The sequence below is a fragment of the Lepidochelys kempii genome, chromosome 20, assembly GCF_965140265.1.
Source record: "Lepidochelys kempii isolate rLepKem1 chromosome 20, rLepKem1.hap2, whole genome shotgun sequence".
Classification (NCBI taxonomy): Eukaryota; Metazoa; Chordata; order Testudines; family Cheloniidae; genus Lepidochelys; species Lepidochelys kempii.
Window position 1 is genome coordinate 2,550,225 of NC_133275.1, and position 10,013 is coordinate 2,560,237.

At 63.4% G+C, this 10,013-nt stretch overlaps 1 protein-coding gene across 2 annotated transcripts; it reads left to right on the forward strand.

Moving 5' to 3' along the window:
- Positions 1-238: 238 nt before the first annotated feature.
- On the forward strand, positions 239-6,820 carry LOC140901003 (myosin light polypeptide 6). 2 transcript variants are annotated; one of them, XM_073319133.1, is made up of 7 exons: positions 239-355; positions 955-982; positions 3,570-3,713; positions 4,084-4,257; positions 4,741-4,818; positions 5,266-5,305; positions 6,488-6,820. In XM_073319133.1, exons 1-6 carry the CDS (start codon positions 353-355, stop codon positions 5,292-5,294), a joined length of 456 nt encoding a protein of 151 aa, XP_073175234.1. In that variant the 5' UTR covers positions 239-352; the 3' UTR covers positions 5,295-5,305; positions 6,488-6,820. The 2 variants fall into 2 exon arrangements, with proteins under 2 accessions (XP_073175234.1, XP_073175233.1); XM_073319132.1 differs by lacking the exon at positions 5,266-5,305.
- Positions 6,821-10,013: the final 3,193 nt, after the last annotated feature.

Sequence of the window (10,013 nt, forward strand, 5' to 3'; positions counted from 1 at the left end):
GCCCCCAACCCCCTCCCCCCGCTGGGACCCTCCCTGCTCCCCTGCGCCCCCAACCCCCTCCCCCCGCTGGGACCCTCCCTGCTCCCCTGCGCCCCCAGCCCCCTCGGCAAGGCCCCCCCTCGGTGTCTACAGGCAAAGCGGGGGCGACTCAGCCCAGCCCCGCCCCACCGCTGGGCCCGGTCATGAATAATGCAGCAACTAATTAGCATAAGAAGTGACGCGCGGCCCGCCCTCGGGCCGCTCCCGGCGCGCGGATGCCTGGGGCGTGACGTCAGAGCCAGTAGAAAGGGGCCGGCGGAGGCGAGTCCGCGCAGGGGCCATTGCGGGGAGCGGAGCCGGCGCAGCAGCAGCCATGGTGGGGCGAGCAGGGCTGGCGGGTGGGGCGAGCGCAGCGGGCGGGTGGGGCGAGCAGGGCTGGCGGGCGGGGGGGGCGAGCAGGGCTGGCGGGGGGGGGGGTGCAGCGGGCGGGGGGGGCGAGCAGGGCTGGCGGGGGGGGGGGTGCAGCGGGCGGGGGGGGCGAGCAGGGCTGGCGGGGGGGGGGGTGCAGCGGGCGGGGGGGGCGAGCAGGGCTGGCGGGGGGGGGGGTGCAGCGGGCGGGGGGGGCGAGCAGGGCTGGCGGGGGGGGGGTGAAGCGGGCGGGGGGGGCGAGCAGGGCTGGCGTGGGGGTGCGCTCCGAGGGGGAGGGGGGTACAGCGGCCGGGGGCGTGCGCTCCGGGGGCAGGGTGCAGAGGGCTGGCGGGGGGGTGCAGCGGCCGGGGGAGGGGCACGGTTAGGTTCCAGCCTCCCGAAGCCAGGGACATCCCCGGGATCTGACTCCCAGCCCCCCCCCCCCCGGGAAGGAGCCCCTGGCCGGGGCTGGGGGCGCAGCGCTTGTGGGGTGCGGGGCTCGCGCCCTGGGGAAAGGGGGGCCCGGGCAGCCCCGCTGACGGCGGTCCCCCTGTGCTTGCCTTGCAGTGCGATTTCACCGAGGATCAGACGGCCGGTAAGTGCCCCGCCCGCCCCGACCCGCTTCCTTGCGCGACCTCTGCCCTTGCGCGCTATTTTCACTTCCGGGGGGGTTTGCGAATCTCTTGCGCGTCCCGCCGCCGCGGAAGGACTCACCGCTCTCTCTCCCTCCCTTGTAGACCTTCCTCCTCCTCCTCTGTCACTAGCCTTCACCCTCCTCCTGTAGCCTTTCTAGCCGCCGGCCGGTAAGTGGGGCAGGGCCTGTGTGACTGCCCCCCCCCTTAACACCGGGCCCCTCGCTGCGGGGGTGGGGGGGAATCTCTGCGGGCTGCCTTCGGCTGTTGCTGCTGTGGGGTCCCGAGCTCCCTCCCCCGGGTAGGGCCCCCCAACTCTGGGTCTGGGGGTGACTCACCGCTCCCTGACCCCCCCCCCCCCGCCAGTGCGCGCATGGCTCACCCATGAGCAGGTTCCTGGCCAAGCCCGGCAGGCGGGACCCGCCCAGCCTGCGAGCCTCCCCGCCGCATTCCCCTAGCCGGGCCGGATTGGGTTGGGGGGGTAGCGCTGGCTTTAGGGGCGCTGTGTGGCCCCCCCCCCCCGCTTGTGGGTTGCAGGGGGGTGGGGTGCGGCAGGCTGCGGGCGGGTTGGGATTGCGCAGGGGGAAATGGCTGCAGGGCTCCGCTCTCTGCTCCAGGTTGTGGCAAACTCCCAGCTGAGCCGCCACCCCCCCTCCCCCCCCGTGTCTGGGGGAGGGGGGCACACCCGGAGCTGGGGGGGGCGCCCCACGGGTCGCGGGTGGAATGTTGGAGGCGCAGCGCAATCCCTGCGCGGTGCCTTGCGCTGACTTCCTTATATGGGCACAAAACCCCGGCCGAGCGCAGGCTGCGCCCCGCCCCGGCGGGAAGGGGGGGGGGGCAGCCGTTCGCGGCAGGGCTCGGCCAGCCCGGGGGTGGGGGGCTGTGGGTCTCTGCGAACCCACCGGCCAGACCCTCCCTGGGTCCCTTTGCTGGTGTTTGCTTTAGCTAAAGCAGGAAGTGTGCTAAGGACAGAGGGAGTGAGCCCGGACTCCTGGGTTCTTTCCCTAGCTCTGGGAGGGGAGTGGGGTTTAGTGTAGCGGCTCTGTCCCCCTTTCAGGCGTCTGATTTGTCTCTTGTACCCCAAGTTTCACCTCCCTTGCAAAATCTGACACACATCTGTCACAGCCACACGGTTTCCGAACAGTGGCCGACTTTCTCATTATGACCATAGGATTACAGATCCATCAGCTGGAATATAAACACTGTACTGACCTCTCAGTGTGTGGGGTACGGAGCTGCATCAACAAAACATTGTCTGTATGAAATCGTAGTTGGTCCTGGCTTCGCTAGGGCGTTTTCTATTGCCTCTTGTAAAACTAGGCAAATAACTAGATGAGCTGATGTACTCCCTGGAAGATCTCTGGGTACCCCCAGGGTACGGGCACCCTTGGTTGAGCGCCACTGGGCTAGTGGGTTAGAGCAGCTGGGGGTGAGGGGGGGGGCGGGCTGGGAGCCAGGACTCCTGGGTTCTCTCCCGAGCTCCGGGAGGGAAATGGGCATTATGCCTCTGTTCCATTCCCATCTCTGCAGCTGGCTGCGGGCTGGGGCTCTCTGGTCCCCACTCTGTGCTTCGCTTTCCCCCTCTGGAAATCTCGGTTCGCTCCCCTGAGGCTGTAACGCCTGTGGAGGGGCTGGGCAGGGCCTGTCTCCATGGAGGTGTCCTGTGGTCGAGTCCCTGATACGAAACCCACCAGGGCTGGCCCTCGCAGTGAGCGGGTGAACTCAAAGGCTGACCTTAGAGTTAATTACGGGGCCAGGGTGAAGGTGGCCCTGGGACCGAGAGGCGCTAACCTGCTCGCCAGGGTGGATGCAGCGTCAAAGGCAAGCAGATCTGTCCCCCTGGGTACAGCGAATGGGCAGCTCCCCACGGGCGACCTGGTTTCTCTCCGAGTCTGTGTCCAGGAAACCGGATCCTACGAGGAAAGGAAATGTTACCCTGGGCCCGCTGCTCTGGTTTTCTCCACCAGCCGGCTGAATTTCTAGGAGGGGAACTTGGAAGGAAAGGGGAGGAGGGGAGGCCCATAAACTCTTGGGCCAGGAGCAGATATAGCTAGAGACGCATGTGGCCCCTCAGTAGGTTTTGCCCCTGAGGTGGGGCTGGTGCAGCAAGACAAAGTGACTTGTCCCTGGGAGTCTGGGGCAGAGCCGGGAACTGGAGCCAGGGCTCCGGTCCGGTGCCTTATCCCTGAGGCCAGGCGTCCTGTCTAGTGCGGGTTGCTGCGGAAGGCGGGATACGAGACCTCTGGGGCTGGGAGTCCAGGCTGAAGCTCTCGGGAACCCTGATGGGCGAATTATCGAGGGCTCTTGTCTCTTATTGAGCTGAAGCTCCTGTTTCCCTATGGCTGCCTGGCAGGGGGGCTGGGGCTGAGTCTGCTGCCCCTGCCGCGTGCTCGTGGGGCTGGAGCTGGCTGGGTACCAGGCAGATCAGGGCTGGCCAAGGCGGGTTTGTCGGCACGTGTTTGAACCGAGGGGCACTGGCCCCCCCCACAGGTGGGATTGGCACCTGGGGCCACGCTGACACCCTCCCTGCTCTTCCCCCTCCTCCTCTAGAGTTCAAGGAGGCTTTCCAGCTCTTTGACCGAATCGGGGATGGCAAGATCCTATACAGCCAGTGCGGGGACGTGATAAGGGCCCTAGGCCAGAACCCCACCAACGCTGAGGTCATGAAGGTGCTGGGGAACCCCAAGAGCGATGGTGAGTGGTGGGCAGGGGGCAAATGGGCTGTGGGCCTCACCCGCATCTCGGAGCTAGTGGCGGGTGAGAATGGGGCTGTCTTCCCCCCCCACCCCACCCCCGTTGGCTGGAGTGAGACCATGGCACAATGGGACTCAGACTGGCTTACAACTTGGGGGCTGGGGGGAGCTGCAGGGAGACATGCCCCCTGCGCCTGTCCCAGCTCTGGGGGCCTGGGGCTTGGGAGGCCCCGTCCTGTCCCTCGCTGGGTCCTGGCACAGGAGGGGTTCGATGCTGCCGCAGCCAGCGAGCCCGTCCCCTGGGTGTTGTGCCCAGCCTGGCGGGCACCCACCCAAAGAGCTGGTCTCAGCCGCGCCCCTTCTCTTGCCAGAGATGAACATCAAGACGCTGAGCTTTGAGCAGTTCCTGCCCATGATGCAGACCATCGCCAAGAACAAGGACCAGGGCTGCTTCGAGGACTACGTGGAGGGGCTGCGGGTCTTCGACAAGGAGGGGAACGGCACCGTCATGGGGGCAGAGATCCGCCATGTCCTCGTGACCCTGGGTGAGGCTCTGACCCCACCTGCCGGCCTGGCCACAGCAGCCCCCTCTGCCAGGGGAGGAGGGTAGCCGAAGACTTCTGGCCGGGTCTCTCATGGGGATGGCTGGGTCAGGGTCCACAGTGTGTCTGGAGTGTCCTGGTGGGTAGCCAATTGGCACCATTGCCTTAGGGGGCTTGAGCCCCATGCCTGAGACAGAACAGCCCTGCCCCCCCACCTCGGGTCTCTTGAGGTGGCTGGCGAAGGGGCTCTGTTTCCCCTCCGTGCAAAGCAGGGAAGTGACTTGCATCCAGGTTGCATGGTGCCAAAGTCTGGGAACAGAACCCAGGAGTCCTGGCTGCCAGCCCCCTGCTCCAGTAATCGCTGGACAGATGCAGAGCAGCAACTAGGAGGAAGGCCCGTGTGTCTGATCAGGGACCAGATTTGCTGGGGGAGGTGCAAATGGGGCTGGGGGGGGCCTGTAGTAAAATCCTATCTGTCCCATGCAGGGGAGAAGATGACGGAGGAAGAGGTGGAGATCCTGGTGGCCGGGCATGAAGACAGCAATGGCTGCATTAACTATGAAGGTGAGGGCTCGTGGGGGTATCAGTGTCCAGCAGCCCCGGGTTTATCTCCAGAGGTTGCTTGACCCCTGTAGCACCTGGTGGCTTCAGCTCTCCTGCCTTGCTGGGGGGAGGTGGGGAGGAGAGTCCCTCCTCTGCTGGGTGGGGAGGGCGACTTGTCTGTCCCATGGCCAGGGTTCATTTTGGGACTAGCCTGGCGCCTCTGGCTCGTTTCCCCCACTGAGGACACTGCAGCCCCTGGGGGCGTCTCCCACCCAGGGAACGAAGAGTTGGATCGTTGCGGGCTGTGCTCGGAAACACCAGCCCCCGACAGTTCCCCTGGGGGTGATGTGGATGCTGGGCCCGGCGGGTTGGGAGCTGGAGGCAGCTGGGCGCTGGCGTGTCCCCGGGGATCCCCTCACGCTTGGTCACGCGGTGCGTTTGCTTGACGATGTCTGTTCCTTCCAACAGCGTTTGTGAGGCACATCTTGTCAGGGTGAAGCCGAGTGGGGTACGCCTCTTCCCGAACCCCTTCACTTACTTCCTCCCCCCTCTTTTGGTTTTGTTTCTAAAGGAAGCCTGGTTTGCGCTCCCCCCCCCGGCATGTCTGCATGTAGCTGACTCTCTCTAGCGGGGATCGGGGCAGGGAAAGCTCCGGCCGGAGCTGTGCACCGATTTTAAAGCAAGACTGTGTTGCCTGCCTGGGTTGGGTGCGGGGGAGGTCAGGGGGGTTCAGCTGCAGCCGGGGGAGCTTGTGTCCTGGCCAGGGGGAGCTGCGTGGGCCTCGATCCCAGCAGGGCAGCCACTCCCGCCTGTACTGCTGGATGGGGCCGCTGGGCACCCGATGTGGATGGGGAGTCCCAGGCTGGCGTCCCACCACCTAGAAATGCCCCAGCTGGGGCAGGACACTGGGGTCTTCCCTTCCAGCAGCAAGAGGCTTGCGTTGGCCTGAGCGGGCAAGTGCCGGCTGATGCCTGGTGCCGTGGGCCGTAGGCTAACCAACAGTCTTTCTTTAGGGAGCGGTGTAGTGGCTACCTGCCTGGCCCCTTCTCTCTGTCGGATCCTCCCCCTCAAATGGCCCGGCCCCCGCTGGCCCTTGTCTGCTGTAGATAAAGCCAAGCTCTCTCCTCGCGTGGGGCAGGAAGCCACATGGCTTGTAGGCCCCCCGGTGCCTGGTAGTAGCTGTAGAAACTCTGCTGCCCCCTTCCTCCCCCCTCTCCTTTCCGCTGTCGCGGGTTCAAGTGCTGCAGAGGGAAGAAAGTGTCCTGGGGCCAGGAACTGTGGGGTGAAGGGTGGGGCCCGGGGCAGCAGCTCTTGCCTGAGTGCAGCTGGGGGGGGCTCCCAACTTCCCAACCAGGAGTGGGAGAGCGGAGCCCATGCTGTGGGCAGGCCTAGTTATTAGCAGCTTTAGAGTAACAGGCTGGTGCATGGCCCCTAGGCTGGGAGCAGGGGCCTGGAGGGCTGGGAGCTGGGGCTCCTTGGGCTCTCTCTATGGGGGGGGCTGTTAAATAGGGGAACTAGAGCACAGCTGCTGCAGGCTCCTTAGTAAACTTTGCAAACCCCAGCAGAACCTGCCCGGAAGCCCCATGCCCTGGTCGGTTTAGCCCTGAGGACCCTTTCTCCCCCAGCTGCCGAGGGGCCTCTCCCGCTGTGGGGCAGCCGCCCGGTCTCACGCCTGGCCTTCTCTCCACAGAGCTGGTCCGGATGGTGCTGAGCGGATGAAGTGTCCAGCCGATCTCCCCCTGTCCCTCCCCCCGAGGCCTCAGCTCGCTGCCGGGTGCTCGGGTTTATTCTCTGCGGTGCCTTTTCTACGCCCCATGTAAACTTTTCCTCCCTGGGTGGACCAGAAGGAGACTTCCCCTGCTGGGGGGGGGGCTGTGGTGAGGGTGTTCCCTGGGGGTGGGTGGGAGGAAGAGTGATCCCTGTTTCCTTTCTGGAGTCCCCCCCACCCTGTTTTAACTCCTCCAGCACTGCTAAGTTGTTTCTCCTTCCAGCTGCTTTCACTTAATAAACGGTTTGAAAAGTGGGGGCTCTTGGGCCTGTTTTGAAAGTGAGTGAGTGGGGGGGAGACAGCACCTGGAAAGGAGGGTGGGGTGGGTGAGAGAGGAAAAATGCAGCTTGCTGTGACAGTCAGAAGCTGCATAGCCCCCAGGGAGCCATGAATGGCAGAGCAGTGTGGGCCAGGCACCCCAGCATCTGACCCACCTGGCCCTGGGAAGGGGGTTCCTCACTTGGAAGGAAGAGCCCCCAGCCGACTTCTGAACAAGAGTAACAGGGACAAATGGGGGGTGCTCAAGGGGAGGAGCCCAGGGTGGTGCTTGGTGGGGGTGGCGAGGACACCCCTGCCTATAGTAATTCCAGCTCTTAGACCCCTTTACAGTTGTGTAGGGAAACTGAGGCACAGATGGGGACTGGGGGGTTTTCCCAGCAGGTCAGTAGCAGAGCGGGGCCTAGGCTGGGGGCTGCTGAGTGGCTGGAGCATGTTCTGCCCCACAGCCCTGCTAGGCTGAGCCATGGTGCACAAAGCAGCCACTCCCAAGGGAGCCTTGCACACTGAACAGGAGCTGGGGTGGCTCAGCGCCTGTACCCCCCCCCGCCCCCAGTTAAAGAGCCGTCACCCCTACCCTGCACAAAGTACCTTGCCCAGCCTGCTGGTGCCCCCCCCCCCCCCCCGCCAGGCTGCAGCACCTTTGGCAAGCCCAGCATAAGTGTTTCCTGCCGCTCTGCTCCAGCTGGTTTGACTCTTCCAAGCAGGCCCCAGCAGGGTCTATGTTTAGCCTGGCCACCCTTGGGAGCCTCCCTGCAACCAGCACCGTACATGGAAGGAAAGGCACCTTCCCAGCACCCTGTGTCGTCCCCCACAGCAGGGTGGGTGCTGCAGCCCCTAATAAAGCCAACAGTGCCCCATGCCCCCATCCCACCCTGGCGCTGCCCAGGGTTAACGCGTGGTGCAACGGCTGGAGGAGGAAATGCTCAAGCAGGAACTCAGAAGCAGGGCCCTCCCCCACGGCATTAGGTGCTGTGGGGTGGGGGCCCTGCATGGGCTGCCCCCCACCCCGGGGCTCTGGAGTCCACACAATTTGACCAAGGGCATGCAGGGTACAAAGGGGTGGGCACTTCCTTGGCTTCCAGGAGGATGAGCATCCCCCCACACACATCTGCCATGCCAGCCTGGCTGGGCTGTAACACCCAGCTGGGACTTAATGAACCCTCAGTACCCCTCAGCCAGGACAAGTTGCCTTCCCCCACCCCACCAGGCACGTGAGGCCGGGCGGTTGGAGATGGGAGGGGCCCACTGGGGCTCATGGGTAGCGCTAGGGCCCCCTGTCCTCTGGTGCACCTGGCCCCTCCTTCAGCACTCCAACCCCCATCCCAGGAGCACTGTGCAATTCCTCCTACCCCCCCCCCCCGCTCCCCCCCAGGCCAGGCAGAGGGGGGTGAGAAATGCACTGGCAGGCTCCTCCCCTCAAACCCAGCACGTGGCCCAGTAGGCGATTGGCACCCGCTCCCCACTGTCTGGGGCCCCCCCCTGCCCTCTTGCTTCCCAGCCCAAGGTGAGAAGTGCCCAGCTGGCTCCCACCCTCTCACATCTGCCAAGCCCAAGAACGACTCTCAGCCCCCAACTCTGGGGGAGCTTTTTGAGGATGGCCCCGGCCTCCATGGAAAGCTGCCAAGCACCACAGAGACCAGCCCTCAGCAAGCTCATCCCATGGGCAATGCCCCTCCCTGTTCACCATGGCATCTTCTCGCTAGCTGCAATTGGCCAGGACTTCTGCTCACCGCCTGTGGGCCCTGCTCTGCTGGCTGGAGCACCAAGGCCCCTGCTGTCCAGCCCTGTGCCCCACGGCTCCTTGCCCTTCGCTTAGTCAAACCAGATCGAGCTGCTTCCACCTCTCCCTAGATGCTGGTTTCCCAGCTCATGGCTCCATTCCACCTCTGGTTCTACACTCCAGCAGCATCATTCTCCTCGGGCGAGGAGCTGGCGGGGCCTGGCCCAGCTCTGTGGCCAGTCTCTAACCCAGCCAGCTGCCCCTGCCATCCAGCACCTGTTGCCCCCTGCACCAACGGTGTCAAAGCGAGATTCTGCCCCCTGCAGAGGGGACATGGCCCTAGGAACCCCCACACTGCCGCCCCATGAGCCTCAGGCCACCCTGCTGTGCCCAGGGGGGAGCCTGCCCAGCACTGGGGGGGTGCAGTGACAGCCAGCCAACAGCAGGGGGCGCACTGAATTTTTTTTTTCAGTGGGTCCCACCTAACAGAACAACTGTCCGCTCAGAATCAGCTGGGTAACTGTGTTAGTCTGTATCCACCAAAACAATGCAGAGTCCGGTGGCACCTTAAAGGCTAGCAGATTTATTTGGGCGTAAGCTTTCGTGGGTAAAAAACCCGGGGTTGAGCTTTGTGACTTTGTCCTCACCCACAACCATTTCAGATTTGGGGACAGTTTATACCTTCAAGTCAGCGGTCCTGCTCTGGGTACCCGCATGGCCCCACAGGATGCCAACATTTTATGGCTGACTTAGAACAACGCTTCCTCAGCTCACGTCCCCTAGCGCTTCATTGATGACATCTTCATTATCATCATATGGACCCATGGAAAAGAAGGCCTTGAAGAATTCCACCTGGATTTCAACAATTTCCGCCCCACCATCAACCTCAGCCTGGACCAGTCCACACAAGATCCACTTCCTGGACGCTACAGTACAAATAAGCGATGGTCACATCACCACACCCTGTACTGGAAACCTACTGACCGCTATACTTACCTACATGCCTCCAGCTTTCATCCAGACCACATCACATGATCCATTGTCCACATCCAAGCCCTAAGATACAACCGCATTTGCTCCAATCCTTCAGACAGAGACAAACACCTACAAGATCTCTATCAGGCATTCTTAAAACTACAATACCCACCTAGGGAAGTGAGAAAACAGAATGACAGAGCGAGACGGGTACCCAGAAGTCACTTACTACAGGACAGGCCCAACAAAGAAAGTAACAGAACGCCACTGGCCATCACCTACAGCCCCTACCTAATGCCTCTCCAGCGCATCATCGAGGATCTACAACTTATCCTGGAAAACGAGCCCTCATTCTCACAGACCTTGGGAGACAGGCCAGTCCTCGCTTATAAACAGCCCCCAACCTGAAGCAAATACTCACCAGCAACTACACACCACAGAAACACTAACCCAGGAACCAATCCCTGTAGCAAA